The 23,299-nt window shown below is 41.8% G+C and overlaps 1 protein-coding gene and 1 long non-coding RNA gene across 3 annotated transcripts in view; both read left to right on the top strand.

The window, feature by feature from the left end:
* Positions 1-23,299, top strand: part of LOC135557367 (prolyl endopeptidase-like) — a 53,491-nt gene that overhangs the window by 7,602 nt on the left and 22,590 nt on the right. For both annotated transcript variants that reach the window (XM_064990579.1, XM_064990578.1), the window contains exons 6-9: positions 909-1,030; positions 1,304-1,409; positions 6,575-6,766; positions 22,443-22,640. In XM_064990579.1, coding sequence (XP_064846651.1) covers positions 909-1,030; positions 1,304-1,409; positions 6,575-6,766; positions 22,443-22,640 — 618 coding nt within the window. The remainder of the gene's footprint in view (positions 1-908; positions 1,031-1,303; positions 1,410-6,574; positions 6,767-22,442; positions 22,641-23,299) is intronic.
* LOC135557161 (uncharacterized) lies at positions 9,784-13,389 on the top strand. Its single transcript, XR_010458185.1, has 3 exons — positions 9,784-11,878; positions 12,287-12,806; positions 12,933-13,389. It is a non-coding gene; the product is annotated as an uncharacterized LOC135557161 (long non-coding RNA).

Raw genomic sequence — 23,299 nt, 5'->3', positions numbered from 1 at the left:
AATCCATCCACCTGAGAAGCTGATTAAACAGCATGATCATTGCACAGGTGTACCTTGTGTTGGGACAATAAAAGGCCACTAAAATGTGGGAGCATGCAATTGGTATGCTGACTGCAGTAATGTCCACCCAAGCTGTTGCCAGAGACTTGAATGTTAATTTCTCTACCATAAGCCGCCTCCGTTTTTTTTTTGTTTGGCAGTACATCCAACTGGCCTTACAATCACAGACCACTTGTATGGCCTCGTGTGGGTGCGCGATTTGCTGATGTCAACGTTGTGAACAGAGTGCCCCGCGGTGGGGGTATAGGCAGGCATAAGCTACAGACAATGAACACAATTGCATTTTAGTGATGACAATTTGAATGCACGGAGATACGCAACGAAGTCCTAAGGCTCATTGTCTTACCATTCATTCGCAGTCATCACCTCATGTTTCAGCATGATAATGCATGGCCCCATGTCGCAAGGATCTGTACACAACTCCTGGAAGCTGAAAATGTCACATTTCTTCCTTTGGCTGCATAATCACCAGATGTGACCCATTGAGCATGTTTGTGATTCTCTGGATTGACGTGTACGACAGCGTGTTCCAGTTCCCGCCAATATCCAGCAACTTTGCACAGCAATTGAAGAGGAGTGGGCCACAATCAACAGCCTGATCAACTCTATGGGAAGGAGATGTCACGCTGCATGAAGTAAATGGTCACACTAGATACTGACTGGTTTTCTGAACAACAGATGCGTATCTGTATTCCCAGTCGTGATTAGGGCCTAATGAATTATTTTCAATTGACTGATTTCCTTACAAGAACTGTAACTCAGTAAAATGGTTGCGTGTTTATAATATGTTAGGGATCTCCCATTGTGGGCAGACATGGTACATTAACGTCTCTCTCTCTCTCCTCTAGGCACGGAGACGTCCACCAACCTGCACCAGAAGCTCTACTTTCACGTGCTGGGGACCCCCCAGTCCCAGGACTGCCTATGTGCTGAGTTCTCCGACCACCCCAAGTGGATGAGCGGTGTCGAGGTAGGATGGAGTCACTATTACTTAAACGCTCCTCAACAGACAGGTGGGTGCTTGACTTGGTTCTAAGCTTTAATAGGCACTGAAGCAGAAATTACATTATTTGAGTAATGTCGTTATCTTTAATGTAAGTATTATTTTCTGTTCATTTCACATCTATGCCAATCCTGTTCCCCTCTACACAACATTTTGCTGTTAGCTATTTCTCTGGTGTATTTTATTTGGGTTAGCGGAAGAGTTTTGTGGTCAGTGCTTGACCAGTGTCGCTCTCTCCAGGTGTCCGATGACGGACGCTATGTGCTGCTGTCCATCAGGGAGGGCTGTGATCCGGTCAACCGGCTGTGGTACTGTGACCTCCAAACCACTCCTCAGGGCATCACAGGTACCCCTTGCCTTCATAATAAATTAATAATCACAAGTATCCTCGCCCAAAACGATGGTTCCGCTGTAGCTTCCTTAACCAACAATGCAGTTCAATAAATAGTTATGAAAATATTTACTAAATAAAACTAAAGTACATTTAAAAAATAAATAAAAAGTAACAATACAATAACAACGAGGCTATATACATGGGGTACTGGTACAGAGTCGTGCGGGGGTACAGGTTAGTTGAGGTCATTTGTACATGTAGGTAGGGGTAAAGGGACTATGCATCGACAATAAACAGCGAGTAGCAGCGGCGTAAAAAAACAGGTCAATGCAAATAGTCTGGGTAGCAATTTGATTCATTTTTTTATCAGTCTAATGGCTTCAGGGTAGAAGCTGTTAAGGAGCCTTTTGAACCTAGACTTTGTGCTCTGGTACTGCTTTCCATGCGGTAGCAGAGAGAACCGTCTATGACTAGGACCTCTGGAGTCTTTGACAATTTTTAGGGCCTTCCTCTGATACCGCCTGGTATATAGGTCCTGGATGGCAGGAAGGTTGGCCCCAGTGATGTACTTGGCCGTACACACTACCCTCTGTAGCACCATGTAGTCAGATGCCGAGCAGTGTCACCATACCAGGCGGTGATGCGACCGGTCAGGATGCTCTCTGGTGCAGCTGTAGAACTTTTTAGGATCTGGGGACACACGCCAAATCTTTTCAGTCTCCTGAGGGGGAAAATTAGTTTTCGTGCCCTCTTCACAACTGTCTGGGTGTGTTTGGACTAGAGGTTGACCGATTAATCGGAATGGCCGATTAATTAGGGCCCATTTCAAGTTTTCATAACAATCGGAAATCTGTATTTTTTGGGCGCCGATTTCTTCTTCTTATTATTATTCTTTTTTTCATACCTTTTTTATTTGACCAGGCAAGTCAGTTAAGAACACATTCTTAGTTTCAATGACTGCCTAGGAACTGTGGGTTAACTGCCTTGTTCAGGGGCAGAACGACAGATTTTCACCTTGTCAGCTCAGGGGTTCCAATCTTGCAACCGCACAGTTAACTAGTCCAACGCTCTAACCATTGCACTCCATGAGTAGGCTGCCTGTTACGCAAATGCAGTAGAAGCCAAGGTAAATTGCTTGCTAGCATTAAACTTATAAAAAACAATCAATCATAATCATTAGTTATAACTACTAATCCAGTTTAGCAGGCAATATTAACCAGGTGAAATTGTCATTTCTCTTGAGTTCATTGCACATAGAGTCAGGGTATATGCAACAGTTTGGGCTGCCTGGCTCATTGCGAACTAATTTGCCAGAATTTTATGTAATTATGACATACATTGACGGTTGTGCAATGTAGCAAGAATATTTAGACTTAGGGATGCCACCCGTTAGATGAAATACCGAATGGTTCCGTATTTCACTGAAATAATAAACGTTTTGTTTTAAAAATGATAGTTTCCGGATTCAATCATATTAATGACCAAAGTAACCCATGTGAAATGGCTAGCTAGTTTAGCTGAATACTGTTTCAAACGCCACTCGCTTTTAGATTTGTAGTAGTTATTCCCCTTGCGCTGCAAAGGCCGTGGCTTTTGTGGAGCGATGGGTAACGCTGCTTCGAGTGTGGCTGTCGACGTGTTCCTGGTTCGAGCCCAGGTAGGGACGAGGAGGGGGACGGAAACTATACTGTTCCACTGGCAATACTATAGTGCCTATAAGATAGTCAAAGGTATATGAAATACAAATGGTATAGAGAGAGAGAGAGTCCTATAAATACTAGAACTATAACCTAAAACCTCTTACCTTCGAATATTGAAGTCTCGTGTTAAAAGGAACCACCAACTTTCATATGTTCTCATGTTCTGAGCAAGGAACTTAAACGTTAGCTTTTTTCATGGCACATAATTTTACATGGCACACATTTTTACATGGCACATATTACTTTCTTCTCCAACACTTTGTTTTTGCATTATTTAAACCAAATTGAAAATGTTTCATTATTTTTTTGAGGCTAAATTGATTTTATTGATGTTTTATATTAAGTTAAAATAAGTGTTAATTCATTATTGTTGTAATTGTCATTATTACAAATAAAACAATTGGCCGATTTTAATCAGTATCCGCTTTTTTTGGTCCTCCAATAATCGGTATCGGCGTTGGAAAATCATAATCGGTCGACCACTAGTTTGGACCATTATAGTTGTTGGTGATGTGGACACCAAGGAACTTAACTCTCGACCGGCTCCACTGCTTCCACGTTGATGTGAATGGGAGTGTATTCGGCTCTCCTTTTCCTGTAGTACACCATCAGCTCCTTCGTCTTACTCAGGTTGAGGTTGTTGTCCTGACACCAGGTCTCTGACCACCTCCCTATAGGCTGTCTCATTGTTGTCGGTGATCAGGTCTGTTGTGTAGTTAGTAAATGTAATGATGGTGTTGGAGTTGTGCTTAGCCACGCAGTCGTGGGTGAATAGTGAGGACAGGAGAGAACTAAGCACGCACCCCTGAGGGTCTCCAGTGTTGAGGATCAACGTGGCAGATGTGTTCTTGCCTACCCTTACCACCTGGGGGCGGCCCGTCACAGGGAAGTGTTTAGTCCTAGGATCCTTAGCTTAGTGATGAGCTTTGTGGGCACTGGTGTTGAACACTGAGCTGTAGTCAATGAACCGCACACTTACATAGGTGTTGCTTTTGTCCAAGTGGGAAAGAGCAGTGTGGAGTGAGATTGGCCCTGCGACCTTGTGAATGTTGTCCTGTTTTAAAGGTCTTGCTCACATCAGCTACGAAGAGCTTGATCACGCAGTCATCCAGAACAGCTAGGGCTCTCATGCATGCTTCAGTGTTGTTTACCTCGAAGCTAGCATAAAAGGCATTTAGCTCGTCTGATAGGCTTACGGCACTGGGCAGCTCACGACTGTGCTTCCCTTTGTAATATTTTGCAAGTCCAGCCACTTCTGATGAGCGTCAGAGCCGGTGTAGTAGGATTGATGTTTTGCCTGTTTGATGGTTTGTCTGAGGGCATAGTGGGTTTTCTTAAAAGCGTCCGGATTAGTGTCCCGCTCCGCGGGAGAGCTTTGTATACATCTCTAATTAGCAGCCTCTGTGTTAGTGATGGCTGTTTAATAGTCTGATGGTCTTGAGATCGAAGCTGTTTTTCAGTCTCTGTCCCAGCTTTGATGCACCTGTACTGACCTCACCTTCTGGATGATGGCGGGGTAAACAGGCAGTGGCCTTCCTGTGACATCGGGTACTGTAGGTGTCCTGGAGGGTGGGTAGTTTGCCCCCGGTGATGCGTTGTGCAGACCGCACCACCCTCTTGTGAGCCTTGTGGTTGTGGGCGGTGTAGTTGCCGTACTAGGCGGTGATACAGCCCGACAGGATGCTCTCAATTGTGTATCTGTAAAAGTGTGTGAGGGTGTTGGGTGACGAGCCAAATTCATTTATCATCATTAGTCATTTAGGTCAACATTGGATCATTCAGAGATCCTCACTGAACTTCTGGAGAGAGTTTGCTGCACTGAAAGGAAAGGGGCTGAATAATTTTGCACGCCCAATTTTTCAGTTTTTGATTTGTTAAAAAAATTTGAAATATCCAATAAATGTCATTCCACTTCATGATTGTGTCCCACTTGTTGTTGATTCTTCACAAAAAATACAGTTTTATATCTTCATGTTTGAAGCCTGAAATGTGGCAAAAGGTCTCAAAGTTCACGGGGGCCGAATACTTTCGCAAGGCACTGTACGTATTGCTCTTGTCCAGATGGGATAGGACAGTGCAATGACACAGATGTGTAAAGTTTTGAGGGAATTGGAATGCTCACTGCAGGAATGTCCACCCAAGCTGTTACCAGAGAATTGAATGTTAATTTCTCTACAATAAGCTGCCTCCAACGTCGTTTTAGAGAATTTGGCGATAAGTCCAACCGGCCTCACAACCTCCGCAAGCAAGCAGATCTGTTTTATATCATGTGCCTTCTCATTTGTTGCATACCGACACCGCTTGGCTAAATTGTAACCATGAAGCGGCCATGGTGTGCATAGCCTGTGGGGCTCAGCCAGGACTGTTGCTTTTGGAACTGAATAAAAACATTTTAACAATGTGATTTAACCTATTTGAAGTTTGGAAAATAGATGGCAAAAATTGTTAAATGCTTGTAAACCGCTTACGAGGTCCCCATTGACCGCTGGCAAGCTACCAGACATGCAGGTTTCTGCTAAGGTGCAACCTTTGGTAGGTTGATGACAGCGTCGGTCTGCTATACAGCGAAGCCTAATCAGACGTCCTCAGGGTTCTTACAGGGAACATGAAATTATCCAAATAATTTGCTCGTGGTTCACGCAGCTCAAATTATACTGTATGTAACAACTCCATTGGACTTGAAACAGCGATACAAATCTAACAGTACAACAAAATACATTTTAAAATGTCCTTTTAAACTTCAGTGGTGCAGCTATGAACCAAAACATTCATCTTGAGGCGATGGGTGGAGGGGGTGTAAAATGCAATCTGACATACTGTGTTCATTTTAATACAAAACATTACTTTGTCATTGAAAGTGACAAATTACCCAATGGATCATGATAATTATCTAGTTAAAAAAAATAGAAGAGCATTAGGCTAAAGCATAGGCTGCTGATGTGAATAATTGTCAGCAAACATTTAATTGTCAGCAAACATTTTAATTTGAAGTCAATCTACATGGTTGGGAATTTATTTTGGACAATTCCAATCCTCCGGGGCATGATTTGATTTGGTGTCACTTTTCCCTAGTAAACACACCTGATTTTAAAGCAATTGCATTTTAGTTGAGTATTGTTTAGTTGAGTATTGGAGTCAGGTGTGTTAGCTGGGGCAAAAGTGTGACACCAATCAGGCCCCCGAAGACTAGAGGGTCCCGGGCCTGCATCATGGTATGCACACGTGACAATTAATTCACACATGGTGTGATGGTCGACATGCTAAACAAAAATAAAGGCCTGGCCCTAATCATGACATTATTTGTTTTGCCTTCTTGGCTATAAATCATGCCAAATCTCCCTAGATTTTTTTTCTTCTTCATTTGAGCTCAATGGGAAAACCTGGTTAAATGGGCAAAATCCATCCATAAGCAGATCTTTTGATTGGCCCTCTGTGTGCATCACATTAGATCACTCATTGTATCTCTTTCTTCTCCAGGCCTGTTGCCGTGGGTGAAGCTGATAGACAACTTTGATGCGGAGTACGAGTATGTGACCAATGAGGGCACAGTGTTCACCTTCAAGACCAACTTAGAGGCCCCGCGCTACCGCCTCATCAACATAAACTTTGCCCAGCCTGCCCAGGCCAACTGGAAGGAGCTTATCCCCCAGCACGACAAGGATGTCATCGGTAGGTCACAGACAATGAAAAGACAGTTTTACGCAAATAATATACTTTATACAGAAACTAAACAAAAATATATACTAAAGAGGAAAAAATAATTTCCATTCACTGCTTGCTACTACCAACAAGTGATCTTTTAAAAGGCAGCCTAATGAAGATTTGATTAGGTCGAAGGAATTGTCCATAGAGCTCCGAGACAGGATTGTGTTGAGGCACAGATCTGGTGAAGGGTACCAAAAAATTTCTGCAGCATTGAAGGTCCCCAAGGTCACAGTGGCCTCCATAATTATTAAAAAGAAGTTTGGAAACACCAAGACTCTTCATAGAGCTGGCTGCCCGGCCAAACTGAGCAATCGGGGGAGAAGGGACTTGGTCAGGGAGGTGACCAAGAACCCGATGGTCACTCTGACAGAGCTCTAGAGTTCCAATGTGGGGATGGGAGAACCTTCCAGAAGAACAACTATCTCAGAGGTCGACCAATTAATCGGAATGGCCGATTTAATTAGGGCCGATTTCAAGCTTTCATAACAATCGGAAATCTGTGTTTTTGGGCGCAGATTAAAAAAAAAGAAAAAAAAAGAAAAGAAAAAAAAAGCTTAGCCTTTTGTTAATCCACCTGTTGTCTCAGATTTTGAAATTATACTTTACAGCGAAAGCAATACGAGCGTTTGTACGTTTATCGATTGCTCGACAAAAAAATAAGTACACTTAGCATCAGTTAACTTGGTCACGAAAAGCAATCAAATTAATCGTTTACCTTTGATCTTCAGATGTTTTCACTCACGAGACTCCCAGTTACACAACATGTTCCTTTTGTTCCATAAAGATAGTTTTTGTATCCAAATACCTCCGTTAGTTTGCGTTATGCCCAGGAATCCACCGGAAAGAGCGGTCACGACAACGCAGACTAAACGCAGATTAAATTGCAAATGATATCCATAATGTCCACAGAAACATGTCAGACGTTTTTTATAATCATTCCTCAAGGTGTTTTTCAAATATCTATTCGATAATATATCAACCGGGACAGTTGACTTTTCACTAGGACCGGGAGTAACAATGGCCGCCTTTCTCTTTTGCACACAATTCATTCTGAGAGCCCCCACCTATCCACTTACACAATGTGGTCGTTCACGCTCATTCTTCAAAATAAAGCCTGAAACTATGTCTGAAGACTAACACCTTGAGGAAGCGATAGGAAACGGAAATGGGAGGCTATGGAACATGGAGTTTTCAAAATAGAAGCCACTTCCTGGTTTGATTTTTCTCCGGGGTTTCACCTGCAATATCAGTTCTGTTTTACTCAGACAATATTTTGACAGTTTTGGAAACTTTAGTGTTTTCTATCCTAATCTGTCAATTATATGCATATTCTAGCATCTGGTCCTGAGAAATAGGCCGTTTACTTTGGGAACGTTATTTTTCCAAACATAAAAATAGTGCCCCCTAGCTTCAAGAGGTTAACTGACTTGTTCAGGGGCAGAACGACAGATTTTCACCTTGTCAGCTCGGGGCATCCAATCTTGCAACCTTACAGTTAACTAGTCCAACGCAATAACAACCTGCCTCTCTCTCGTATCACTCCACAAGGAGACTGCCTGTTACGCGAATGCAGTAAGCCAAGGTAAGTTGATAGCTAGCAATAAACTTATCTTATAAAAAAACAATCAATCATAATCACTTGTTAACTACAAATAGTTGATGATATGACTAGATATTATCTAGCGTGTCCTGTGTTGCATATAATCTGACTGAGCATACAAGTATCTAAGTATCTGACTGAGCGGTGGTAGGCAGAAGCAGGCGCGTAAACATTCATTCAAACAGCACTTTAGTGCGTTTTGCCAGCAGCTCTTCGTTGTGCGTCAAGCATTGCGCTGTTTATGACTTCAAGCCTATCAACTCCCGAGATTAGGATGGTGTAACCGAAGTGAAATGGCTAGCTAGTTAGCGTGCGCTGACTAGAGGGACGGAAGCTATACTGTTACACTGGCAATACTAAAGTGCCTAAGAACATCCAATAGTCAAAGGTTAATGAAATACAAATGGTATAGAGGGAAATAGTCCTATAATTCCTATAATAACTACAACCTAAAACGTCTTACCTGGGAATATTGAACACTCATGTTAAAAGGAACCACCAGCTTTCATATGTTCTGAGCAAGGAACTGAAACGTTAGCTTTCTTACATGGCACATATTGCACTTTTACGTTCTTCTCCAACACTTTGTTTTTGCATTATTTAAATCAAATTAAACATGTTTCCTTATTTACTTGAGGATAAATTATATTGAGGCTAAATTATATTATTAAGTAAAAATAAGTGTTCATTCAGTATTGTTGTAATTGTCATTATTACAAAAGCATTTTTTAAATTGTCCGATTGGCTTTTTTGGTCCTCCAAGTATTGGTGTTGAAAAACCATAATCGGTCGACCTCTAAAAGAGAAACAATATTCTCTGGTCTGATGACACTAAAATTGAACTCTTTGGCCTGAATGCCAAGCATCACATCTGGAAGAACCTGGCACCATCCCTACAGTGAAGCATGGTGGTGGCAGCATAATGCTGTGGGGATGTTTTTCAACTGCAGGGACTGGGAGACCAGTCAGGGTCAAGGGAATTGTTAACGGAGCAAAGTAAAGAGGTCCTTGATGAAAACCTGCTACAGAGTGCTCAGGACCTCAGACTTGGGCGACGGTTCACCTTCCAACAGGACATTGACCCTAACTACACAGCCAAGACAACGGAGGAGTGCCTTCGGGATGAAAATAACTGTGTAGCAACGCTCCCCATTCAACCTGACAGCGCTTGAGAGGATCTGAGAAGACGAATGGGAGAAACTCCCCGAATACAGATGGGCCAAGCTTGTAGCGTCATGACCAAGAAGACTCTGTAATCGTTGCCAAAGGTGCTTCAACAAAGTACTGAGTAAAGGGTCTGAATACTTTTGTAAATATTTTTTTTTTGGGGGGGGGGGATAAAGCTTTAATTTGACAATGTTGAAAAAGTCAAGGGGTCTGAATACTTATCGAATGCACTGTAGGTTTTTACCAAATACTTTTTGGCTGAAGCCAACAGTGATGACACATAACTTTAAACAAATAATCATAAATATTCGTATAGCGTTTTCAATACAAGTAACAAAGTGCTTTACATCATAAAATATTTAAATAAAAAATACTAACAAAGACCGGATGAAGGAGAATTTTAAATAATACATTAAAAGCATCTTTGTGTGTCTTTAGCAGGGTTTTAAGAGGCACTGAATCTACAAGTCTGATCTCCTCCAGCAGATCATTCCAAAGTCTAAGGGTCCTAATGGCAAATGCCCGGTCTCCTTTAGTTTTCAATCAGGACTTTGGAATGATCTACAGAGCCCTGTCAGAGGATCTCAGGCTGCGTCCTGGCTCGTAGGGATATGCAAGATCAGAGATATAGGACGATTTAATATTTAATAAAACATTTAAATCTATTCTCAAAGAGACTGGTAGCCAGTGTAGAGAAGCTAAAGTAAGTGTGATATGGGTACATTTTATTTGTTAAAAGCTGAGCTGCACCATTTTGAACTAACTAGACCAGGGTTGTCAAACTAATTTTGCCCCGTGGGCTGCATTCTGTTGTTAAGGAGGTCCGCGCTGTAAGGTTGGGCATCAAGTGTCTTATTGATGCTGACTTAAAATTGCAGATAGTTTGTAGCCTTGCACAGTTTAAGCGCCAGCTTATTCTTTTTATTGTCCTGTGGTGAAATGTTTACAGCAGTCCTGATAACAGCTGAAAACTACCTCGGGAGGTAGAAGGGCCGGCATTTGACCATAAGGTATTCCAAGACGGGTGAACAGTGGGTTGACACTTCCATCGTGTTGGAATTACCACACCAGTTGGAGTTGATGAGGAGGCAAACGCCTCCCTCCCCCTCGATTTCCCAGACTCCAATGTCCAGTGCGGCCAATGAGAATTGAGAATCCGAGTTGAATAGCCGTGGGGGGTATCTTGTCTGAGAGCCATGTTTCTGAAAAGCAAAGAATATCGCAATTCCGAGAGTCTCATTGGTAGCAAATAAATTTTATTATCAAGTACTTGTGCCAGTAGAATGGAGGGTTTCCCTTTGACTTAATCTCACCAAGAACCCCCCCTCTCTTGCCTCTGTAACGCCAGCGTTTCCTCTTCGGTAGCCTGAAATTGGGTTGGAATTACAGAGAGAGCCCAGGGTAGATTAGCTGATGTAGAAGCCAGAATAGGGGTAAGTAACTAAAGATTTCATGTTCAATAGTTCTTGTTGGTTGTAAGAAATAATAGAGGATAGATTACGTGTAAGTAGACTAAAAATAAACAAGATTTTTTACAAAATAGCGAAGTTGGGCTAGAGCTTGCAAATCGGTGGCCTTTCAATACGGCGCTAAAATAGGCTGGAAAGGACCCAGAGGTCAGGAAGCTATCTACAATAAACAGAATGTTGGGGCCAACAGTAGGCATAACCTCTTTTAGTAGTCTAGTAGGGCTCACCCACATGGAGTTGCCGTACGTGCTTCCTGACCAGAAATGCTGGTATGGTGTCAGCTACTGTCAATCAGAGTTCTAATATTTTCTATCTTTTCTGTAAAGAATCATATTTTTTTTTGCAGAGATCAGGTAATGCGAGCATGTCACTGTTAAGGCAGCCGCATGCTTCCCACCCGAAACAGTTCGGTACAGTTTGTGCATATTATTAATGTTTTGGATTATGGTTCGGGTTTTGTCGGCTATTTGGGTGCACATTTTTTTCTCTACACCTCTGTCTGTGATTGGTCAACTGCAGGGGTGCTTCTTGTCGATTCAGCCCGAAACTCCGTGTGGATTCAGCATGGTGAATGACAACGTCATGCATCGATTGACTGATACGATTCCAGCCATGCATTATATAAACACTACCATGTAAATGCCAATTCATGGAGGGAGATTGCGGAGACGCTGGAGTCCGACCCGACCACTTGTTTAAAAAAAAAAGTGTTTGTAACCAGTTCAAGGCAAAGAAAAGAAACAAGGGCCGCAGTGGAGATGCTGGTGGAAAGGCTTCTCCAGGAATGTTGCTGGCTTTTACGGCAGGTGAAGCAACATGTCATCTTCACCAAAGGATGGGGTATGTTGTATTTTTCTGTTGTCGTTAACGAAAAGGGTAGCCATGTTTTGCCAACAATAGCGAGCCAGCTAGTGCTAGCTACTTGGCTGGCAAGCTTAGCAGAATAGTTGTGCAGGAGAAGCAAGCCAACCAACTAAACTAAAGATCTTTTCAACTTTTGATTAAACAATTTTGTCATAGAAAGAAAAACATAATCTTCCCAAAGTCAATGTTTGGTAGCAAGGTCCAGCTAGTCAAAATGTTGCAAACATTTGAGCAGAGTTGAGTAACTAGGCCAGACCTACTCAACTCTGCTCAAACGTTTGGAACATTGTATAGTCTATTGTGGTCTCGTTTAATGATATTTGATGTTCATTAATGTTTTGAAATGTGTACTAAATAGCCCTCTACTCTTTTTTTATTTTCAAGGAACAAACACCAGTGAATGGAGACTGCACCTGGTTTTGTTCTCTGCACCCCAGCACTTCCTGTTCACTGGCCCCAAGCACGACCTCTGTCCCCAGTACTAACTGGTGACCGGCCCCCAGCCCATCTCCCGCACTGAGTTGCAGTGCCGGATTAGGAACAATCTCCATGCAGGACTTGGGCAACTCTATCCTGGGCCCACCTCCGAGAACTACTCCACGACGCCACAGAGCAGCAGCAGCAGGGGTGTGAGAAGAAAAGGGCTGCAGACTCCGTCTGGACATCAAGATCTAGACAACATCATGCACCAAGCCCCCAGCTTGTCCCAGAGGTTTAATTTTACCTTTATTTAACCAGGCAAGTCAGTTAAGAACAAATTCTTATTTTCAATGACGGCCTAGGAACAGTGGGTTAACTGCCTGTTCGGTGGCAGAACGACAGATTTGTACCTTGTCAGCTCGGGGGTTTGAACTTCCGGTTACTAGTCCAACGCTCTAACCACTAGGCTACCCTGCCGCCCCAGGTAAATAAATACAAATGTCAGACTTTACTCTGATCTCCTTTCCTCCTTTCCTCTCTTCTGTTTTCTTTTTTCCTCTTCACCATGCACACTCTCCTAATTTCCCCCCTCTTCTCATCCTCCCCACAGGGTCCTGGCACCTATGGATGAACTCTCGCCAAAACTCTGGGAGGAATTCGATCACCAGCTGCTTGAGTTCGCATGATGAATATGTACCACAATGACTGGGACCACATTGAAATGAACAACTTGTTCTGTTCAGATATCTCAGAAGTCAGACACTAGACACTTTAATTTTATTCCATACACACTTTTGTTGTTTACATGTCTGTTTTACTATTGTTCTGAAATATTTATATCTACACTCTTGACACTATTTGACCCTTTTGTTGTTTACATGTCTGTTCATAGCAGACACTGTTGAACTATTGTTCAGAAATATTTATATCTACACTTTGACACATTTTATTCCATAGACACTTGTTTTACATGTCTGTTCTCAGCAGACACTTTAGTATTGTGGTATATTTTCAGAAGCAAGAATAAAGGTTTATTTGTGTGCTGAAAAAGCACTGACATTTCTTCATTTCAATACAAGTTGTTTCAATGGATTATATTTGAACATCAATTGCTGACAACGACTTTACAGGCTTTGTGGTGTAGGCGTCCCAGAATCGGGTTGAATTTTATTAACAGGATTTAAAACTACTGGTTACAGTGCACTCAAAGAACTAAGTGTGCATCCATCAAGAACCTTCATCCTTGAAGATGATGCGATGATGCCGAATGCATACTCTAACTCTCCAACAACGAGAGGGGGTAGTTCCAGGTATGCCCAGGTTTATTGAGATGTTACCCGTCATTCAGGAGGTGTCCAAGAGTCATATTAGGTAAACAAAAAAATATACAATTTTCCAGGATCCAAAAGCCTTGATAAAATGGCACTTGTCATAAAGAGGTGTATGCATGTATGCAGTAACAAAGGAAATTAGAAACAGAAAAGTGAAATTTATTCCAACATTCTCAACATACCTGGAGAAGGGTTCTCGAGTGAGGTTCTCATGTAGGGGAAAAGCTTAATCTGAGGAAAATATGAGGACTTGGCATTGTGGTGCCAAGCAGGACAGCTGGCGGGGGTAAATAAAGGGTCTTCTGCAACAGTTTGGACTCAATAACTCTTAACACTCCCATAGCTCTCTTGACTTTATGCACCAACATACACCATTGTGAACCTGTAGTGGGCATCTTCTCTGTCTCTGTGTTTATTATACAGTGCATTGGGGAAAGTCTTCAGAACCTTTGTGAACCTGTAGTGGGCATCTTCTCTGTCTCTGTTTATTATACAGTGCATTGGGGAAAGTCTTCAGAACCATTGTGAACTTGTAGTGGGCATCTTCTCTGTCTCTGTGTTTATTATACAGTGCATTGGGGAAAGTCTTCAGAACCATTGTGAACCTGTAGTGGGCATCTTCTCTGTGTTTATTATACAGTGCATTGGGGAAAGTCTTCAGAACCTTTGTGAACCTGTAGTGGGCATCTTCTCTGTCTCTGTGTTTATTACACAGTGCATTGGGGAAAGTCTTCAGAACCATTGTGAACTTGTAGTGGGCATCTTCTCTGTCTCTGTTTATTATACAGTGCATTGGGGAAAGTCTTCAGAACCATTGTGAACTTGTAGTGGGCATCTTCTCTGTCTCTGTGTTTATTATACAGTGCATTGGGGAAAGTCTTCAGAACCTTTGACTTGTTCCACATTTGTTACATTGCAGCCTTGTTCTAAAATGAATTAAATTTGAAAGAAAAATGACAAAGCAAAAACAGTTTTTTAGAAACATTTATTGTTTACACAAGTATTCAGACCCTTTGCTCTGAGACTCGAGACTAAGCTCAGCTGCATCCTGTTTCCATTAATCATCCTTGATGGTTTTACTTGATTCGAGTCCATCTGTGGTAAATTCAATTGATTGTCTCACACTTGTCTATATAAAGGTACCACAGTTTACAGTGCATGTCAGAGCAAAAACCAAGCCATGAGGTTGAAGGAATTGTCCATAGAGCTCCGAAACGGGATCGTGTCGGCACTTCTGCAGCATTGAAGGTCCCCAAGAACACCGTGGCCTCCATCACTCTTAAGTGGAAGACGCTTGGAACCACCAAGACTCTTCCTAAAGCTGTCCGCCCGGCCAAACTGAGCAATCTGGTGAGAAGGGCCTTGGTCAGGGAGGTGACCAAGAACCTGATGGTCACTCTGACACAGCTCCAAAGTTCCTCTGTGGAAATGAGAGAACAGGATAACCATCTCTGCAGCATTTCACCGATCAGGCTTTTATGGTAGAGAGGCCAGACAGAAGCCACTCAGTAAAAAGCAGTTAAAATTACAGCCTGCTTGGAGTTTGCCAAAAAGCACCTAAAGGGGGCATCCTGAGTCACGCAGCGGCCTAAAGCGATGCGCAGTGCTTGAGGCGTCACTACAGACCCGGGTTGGATCCCAGGCTGTGTTGCAGCCGGCCGCGGAGCACAATTGGCCCAGCGTTGTCAAGGTTAGGGGAGGGTTTGTGCGGCCAGGATGTCCTTGTCCCATCGCGCTCTAGCGACTCCCTGTGGTGGGCCGGGCGCATGCATGCTGACTTCGATAGCCAGTAGTACGGTGTTTCCACCAGCACATTGGTGCTTCTGGGTTAAGCGGGCAGTGTGTCAAGAAGCAGTGCGGCTTAGCAGGGTCGTGTTTTGGAGGACGTGTGGCTCTCAAACTTCACTTCTCCCGAGTCCCATCACTGCAAATCCCGTACAGACAAGACTGTAACTACCTATTTGGATATTACAAAATTGGGGAGAAAAAGAGGTACATGTGTCGTATTTCATCAAATCGGGAAGCTTAAATCATCAGACAAGTTCAATGCATGTATTTGGTTTTATTAAAACACCTTATGTGTGTCTATATATGGAAAAATACATGTTTAAACATTTCCACCAATCAATTGGTCGAAAGAACAGATGACTTTCGGTTGACCAAGATTTAATTTAGTCGGGGACAGCACTAAAAGGATGTATATTTGGAAACGATTGGGCGCTCGTATCGCTGTCCTCTAGAGCTAGAGTTTAAATTGGTAAACCGTACCGCCTGGGATCTGCTTTAACCGTGAATTCTTTCCCCATTCTCTCTGGATCTTCACCTTCATCTTCTTCATTTCCATTAAGCACCAGATTTTTGTGCATTGATCTAGTCTGTATATCAAGTAGGGATCTGCTCAACAACTTGTTCTCTCTCTTAAGTTAATTAATGTCAGCTTCGTTAACTTTGATGGTACCCTTCTGCTTTTTAGTTTCTCTTTCCAGTGTTACGTAGTTCTCATCACTCATTTCAAGGCATTCATCTCATGTACACTACCGTTAAAAAGTTTGGGGTCACTTAGAAATGTCCTTGTTTTCCATGAAAACATACCTGAAATGAGTTGCAAAATGTATAGGAAATATAGTCAATACGTTGACAAGGTTATAAATAATGATTTTTAATTGAAATAATAAGTGTCCTTCAAACTTTGCTTTCGTCAAAGAATCCTACATTTTCAGCAATTACAGCCTTGCAGACCTTTGTCATTGTAGTTGTCAATTTGTTGAGGTGATCTGAAGAGATTTCACCCCATGCTTCCTGAAGCACCTCCCACAAATTGGATTGGCTTGATGGGCACTTCTTACGTACCATACGGTCAAGCTGCTCCCACAACAGCTCAATGGGGTTGAGATCCGGTGACTGTGCTGGCCACTCCATTATAGACAGAATAATTGCTGACCGATTCTTCCCTAAATAGTTATTGTATAGTTTGGAGCTTTGGGTCATTGTCCTATTCTAGGAGAAATTGGCTCCAATTAAGGCACGTCCACAGAGTATGGAATGGCGTTGCAAAATGGAGTGATAGTCTTCCTTCTTCCTGTACACATCCGAGAGACTGAAAACAGCTTCTATCTCAAGGCCATCAGACTGTTAAACAGCCATCACTAACATTGAGTGGCTGCTGCCAACATACTTACTCAAATTTATAGACACTTTAATAATTCAAAATGGGATGTAATAAATGTATCACTAGTCACTTCAAACGATGCCACTTTATATGTTTACATACCCTACATTACTCATCTCATATGTGTATACTGTACTCTATACCATCTACTTCATCTTGCCTATACCGCACGGCCATCGCTCATCCATATATTTATATGTACATATTCTTATTCATTCCTTTACACTTGTGTGTGTATAAGGTAGTGGTTGTGAAATTGTTAGATATCACTGCACTGTCGTAACATCTGCATTAACCATGTGTATGTGACCGATTTGATTTGAAATCTCCCACTTTACCACCACCAAAGCACCCCCAGACCATCACATTGCCTCCACCATGCTTGACAGATGGCGTCAAGCACTTCTCCAGCATCTTTTCATTTTTTCTGCGTCTCACAAATGTTTTTCTTTGTGAACACCTCAAACTTATATTTGTTTGTCCATAACACTTTTTTCCAATCTTCCTCTGTCCAGTGTCTGTTCTTTTGCCCATCTTAAATCTTTTATTTTTATTGGCCAGTCTGAGATATGGCTTTTTCTTTGCAACTCTGCCTAGAAGGCCATCATCCCGTAGTCGCCTCTTCACTGTTGATGTTAAGACTGGTGTTTTGCGGGTACTATTTAATGAAGCTGCCAGTTGAGAACTTGTGGGGCGTCTGTTTCTCAAACTAGGCACTCTAATGTACTTGTCCTCTTGCTCAGTTGTGCACCGGGGCCTCCCACTCCTTTTTCTATTCTGGTTAAAGGCAGTTTGCTCTGTCCTATAAAGGGAGTATTAGACAGCGTTGTACGAGATCTTCAGTTTCTTGGCTATTTCTTGCATGGAATAGCCTTAATTTCTCAGAACAAGAATAGACTGATGAGTTTCAGAAAGAGCTTTGCTTCTGGCCATTTTGAGCCTGTAATCGAACCCACAAATCCTGATGCTCCAGATACTCAACTAGTCTATAGAAGGCCAGTTTTATTGCTTCTTTAATCAGAACAGCAGTTTTCAGCTGTACTAACATAATTGCAAAAGGGATTTCTAATGATTGATGAGCCTTTTAAAATGATAAACTTGGATTAGCTAACATAAGTGCCATTGGAACACCAGAGTGAAGGTTGCTGATAATGGGCCTATGTAGATATTTCATTTAAAAAATCAGCCATTTCCAGCTACAATAGTCATTTACAACATTAACAATGTCTACACTGTATTTCTGATCAATTTTATGTTATTTTAATGGACAAAAAATGTGTTTTTCTTTCAAAAACAAGGACATTTCTAAGTGACTCCAAACATTTGAATGGTAGATTTAGGCATAACCGAAGATAGCAGGTCAGATAATTCTGCAATGAAAAAATACTTGGTTTAGGAGGGTAGTACATTAAAAATATACAAGGTTTGCTGTTTCTTGTTCAAGCAGAAAAGGCTTTCAAATGACGAAAGTTCGCTAAGACGCAGAGCTACGTATATACTTGTCCCTATAAATGACTGCTACCCTACCACCACGGCCGGACGGCCTTGGTTTCTGTAGATAAGAAAAGGCTGGAGTGGTACTTTCATTTGGAGAACTAAAATCATTGGGTTACAATAACGGATGGTTTAAGCCAGGTTTCAGTTTCATGTGAAAATATGAATACAGTATTTTCCACTTGCGCCGGCTGTCGGCTATACAGCTATTTAGACTCATTTTTAGCTGGATACTTTTTCCACTTAAATTAACTAGGCTACTTTTCAATTCGCTAGTCAGAAAAGTCTGCCAAGCCCTCCACCTTTAGAATAAACTACATGCATCTTTTAGCGACCTATTGATAGGACAGGCACAAAGTGAGTGATAACAAGGAACACTGCTGGTTTGACAGTCTGCCTCTTGGTACCTGGGGTGTGTGCTGTGGTCATGGTCAAATTTCTTTACACGGAGGGAGAGAGCATACATTTGCAAGTCCTATATAATGTGGTAACTAGGATTCGAAATCCGCGAAAACATAGCACATATGTATGTCAAACCACCACAAAGACACAGACGATATGTAGCCATTTTGTCGAACAAAAGATGCAATCACAAACGCAGGATTAAAAGAAAAATAATTCACTAACCTTTTGAAAATCTTCATCAGATGACAGTAATAGGACATGTTACACAGTACATTTATGTTATTTTCAATAATATGCCATTTATATCCATAAATCTCCGTTTACATTGACGCCATGTTCAGAAAATGCTAAAAAATGTCCGGAAAAATTATAGATAACTCCGCCAGATAACACCAGATAACAGCAATACACATCATAAACTTTGACTAAATATACATGTTCTACATATAGTTAGAACGATACACTGCTTCTTAATGCAATCGCTTTGTCACATTTATTTTTAATGTTACAGAAATCGTTAGCTATTCAATAATCTGAGACGACGCTCAGACGTAAGCAATATTTCTCTGCTATGTTGGAGTCAACAGAAACACAAAATTACAACATAAATATTCCCTTACCTTTGATGGTCTTCGATCAGAATGTAGTGGAAGGAGTCATACTTACCCAAAACATTGTTTGGTTTCAAGTCGTGTGTCTTTGTGTTAGCAAACGCGACAAATTCCGGCTGAAATGCAGCCAAAATTAACTCTGGTCTCGAGGGGTTGCGCATCAAAACTTCAAAATTACATAATATATGTCGGCTAAACTGGTCAAACTAAGTGCAGAATCAAGCTTTAGGATGTTATTAACGTACAAAACAATTCTCAAATCGACCGGACAAACTGTATTCTTCTCGTGCAAGTTGGAACAAAGGGAGCTCTGTGCGCAACGCGTGCCTGAAAGTGCATGTATTTTCTCGCGACACCCAGTATTTTGCCTGCCAAAGGGTCAAAGCTCGTGGGATTTGCACAATTAAACTCTCTACTGATAGAAGACTTCTCGCGGAAGACATAGAAACTGATCCCAGATCCATAGCTGGTTGGGAAGGGTGGGGGCGATGACGTCAAATTTGGCCCAACTTTCCTGTTGATAAAAATAGTTTGGGAGATTGGCTGCCCTGTGAGTTCTGCTATACATACAGACATAATTCAAAAGGTTTTAGAAGCTTTAGAGTGTTTTCTATTCAATAATAATAATTATATGCATATATTTGCAATTTTGGACAGATGTTTTTCCAGTTTACTATGGGCACACAATTCATCCAAAGGGGGCAGTATTGTCCCGAGCCTTAACAGGTTTTAAAGGAGCAGCGTCCCATTGAAAATGTTCTAAAAATGACATGCTTTAGAAACAAAAATGAATGCAATCAATACAATGCAATTCTAAAGAATATAGTAATGACTTGCATTGCTAAATTATATTACACAGTTTTTTAATACATATCATTATAACCAAATGTAGCCTGTTAATTGCTGAATATAGAGAGACGGTAGGCAACCCTGTTCCGGGAGTGCAGCAGGATTATGTCCCAACACATTGAGCTACTTAGTTAATGCATCAGTTCAGTGATTTCCTAAATTCAACACACCTAAACTAAATGCATGCTCTTCAACCGATCGCTGCCTGCACCTGCCCGCCTGTCTAACATCACTACTCTGGACGGCTCTGACTTAGAATACGTGGACAACAACAAATACCTAGATGTCTGGTTAGACTGTAAACTCTCCTTCCAGACCCACATTAAACATCTCCAATCCAAAGTTACATCTAGAATTGGCTTCCTATTTCGCAACAAAGCATCCTTCACTCATGCTGCCAAACATACCCTTGTAAGACTGACCATCCTACCAATCCTCGACTTCGGTGATGTCATTTACAAAATAGCCTCCAATACTCTACTCAACAAATTGGATGCAGTCTATCACAGTGCAATCCGTTTTGTCACCAAAGCCCCATATACTACCCACCATTGCGACCTGTACGCTCTCGTTGGCTGGACCTCGCTTCATACTCGTCGCCACACCCACTGGCTCCATGTCATCTACAAGACCCTGCTAGGTAAAGTCTCCCCTTATCTCAGCTCGCTTTTCACCATAGCATCTCCCACCTGTAGCACACACTCCAGCAGGTATATCTCTCTGGTCACCCCCAAAACCAATTCTTTCTTTGGCCGCCTCTCCTTCCAGTTCTCTGCTGCCAATGACTGGAACGAACTACAAAAATCTCTGAAACTGGAAACACTTATCTCCCTCACTAGCTTTAAGCACCAGGTCTCAGAGCAGCTCACAGATTACTGCACCTGTACATAGCCCACCTATAATTTAGCCCAAACAACTACCTCTTTCCCTACTGTATTTATTTATTTTGCTCCTTGCACCCCATTATTTTTTTTGCACATTCTTCCACTGCAAATCTACTATTCCAGTGTTTTACTTGCTATATTGTATTTACTTTGCCACCATGGCCTTTTTTTGCCTTTACCTCCCTTATCTCACCTCATTTTCTCACATCGTATATAGACTTGTTTCTACTGTATTATTGACTGTATGTTTGTTTTACTCCATGTGTAACTCTGTGTCGTTGTATGTGTCAAACTGCTTTGCTTTATCTTGGCCAGGTCGCATTTGTAAATGAGAACTTGTTCTCAACTCTCCTACCTGGTTATTAAATAAAGGTGATATAAATAAAATGTAAAAATAAAACACCTGGTCTTCCAGGGTTGACTACCCCTGCTATAGGTTCTGCATTTTAGAACTACACCTTGTCCAGGCCAGTAGAAATTCTGTTCGGGCCAGTAGAGTTTTGGCCGACTGGGCCAGTGAGTAAAGTTAATGTTGGACTGTGGCGTGTTTCATATCGAACTGACTGAATAAAGTCGATCTCATATATCCAGTCATAAATCATACAACATATATATTCATGGTATCGTATATAAAGAAAAGATCTCGTTTGTATTTTCGATATGAAGTCCATCAGGACTTGCCAGACAGTGGCGTTAAAGTGAGTGAATCGTCAGTAGCCTACTGAATTGCATCGGTAAGAGCTGTTCATTTGGCTCCCTAATTTGCACACTGGTAGGCTTTTTGCCAATTAATCTGCAGATAAATGATGAAAACATTAGATGCCGATGGTGAATCCTCCTCGCTGCAGGAACAATATGTAGGCTGGTGGAGGGAGAGCCTCACTCTGGTCCAAAATATAATATAAGAAAACAGATTGAATTGTTTTAAAAGCTAATGATACTTATATGATATTTTCAAAGATATTGATCTAGTGATTTACTGAAAAGGTTGACAATAAGAGTAGTCCACTGCTGCTTTCTGTGTAGTAAAGGCCATGATTAACACCTGCTTCATCATTCAATAAACCAATCTTGACATGGGTAGCTGCCAGATTGACAGAGGTATTCAGGGGAGTTAAAGGAACATGTGATTTACATTAACCACACTACGGGACATAATATGCGTTCCATGTCCTCTGTTGCTAATTATGACAGGGAGGACTGGAGCACTACCAGACCGACAGTCAGTCTCTATTGGTTTTGATCAGGTCCTCAGTAAATAACAAATGCCAAATACTCTCTAGGAATATTCTGTTAACCACATGATCATGGTTATTAAAAATGTAGATTGTTTGACTAACCCTTCTTGCGCTCTCTGTCATTCACTCCCTCTCCCAGTGTTTGCCACCTGTACCTACTCCAGCCTCCTGTTCGTTTGTTTCCTGCACGATGTGAAGAACGTCCTTAAGATGTACCGTCTGAGCTCGGGGGAGGAGCTCAGGACCTTCCCCCTGGATGTGGGCTCTGTGGTGGGCTTCACCGGACGCAAGAGGGACTCTGAGATCTTCTACTACTTCACCTCCTTCCTCTCGCCAGGTAGGCTATCAAAGACCAGTTAAAAAATGAATGGAACTACAGTGCATTCGGACAGTATTCAGAACCCTAGACTTTTCCACATTTTGTTACGTTACAGCCTTATTCTAAAATGTATTATATCGTTTTTTTCCCCATCAATCTACACACAATACCCCATAATGCAAAGCAAAAACTGGTTTTTAGAATAGTTTTAATAAAAATAAAAAATAAATAATTGACATCACATTTACACCAGTATTCTGATCCTTTACTCAGTACTTTGTTGAAGGACCTTTGGCAGCCTCAAGTCTTCTTGGGTATGACGCAACAAGCTTGGCACACCTGTATTTGGGGAGTTTCTCCCATTCTTCTCTGCAGATCCTATCAAGCTCTGTCAGGTTGGATGGGGAGCGTCGCTGCACAGCTATTTACAGATCTCCAGAGATATTTGATTGGGTTCAAGTCCATGCTCTGGCTGATCTTTCTTATATCTCTCAGATATAGGACAGACACTTCAGAACAAACTTCCTCCAGCTTTTTTGGGGGGGCTGTCTGTTGTTCCATGTAGTGAATATGTTATGCAATACGTTTGTATGGGCTAATACCAGTAATGCCAAATTCAATATTTCCATTCCATATATTTTGTATCTATTTTTTGATACCTTAAGATTTCTTAAAAT

The sequence above is a fragment of the Oncorhynchus masou genome, chromosome 16 (genome assembly GCF_036934945.1).
Source record: "Oncorhynchus masou masou isolate Uvic2021 chromosome 16, UVic_Omas_1.1, whole genome shotgun sequence".
Lineage (NCBI taxonomy): Eukaryota > Metazoa > Chordata > Actinopteri > Salmoniformes > Salmonidae > Oncorhynchus > Oncorhynchus masou.
Note: the sequence above shows the minus strand (reverse complement) of the source record. Positions and strands in the feature narration are given on the sequence as shown.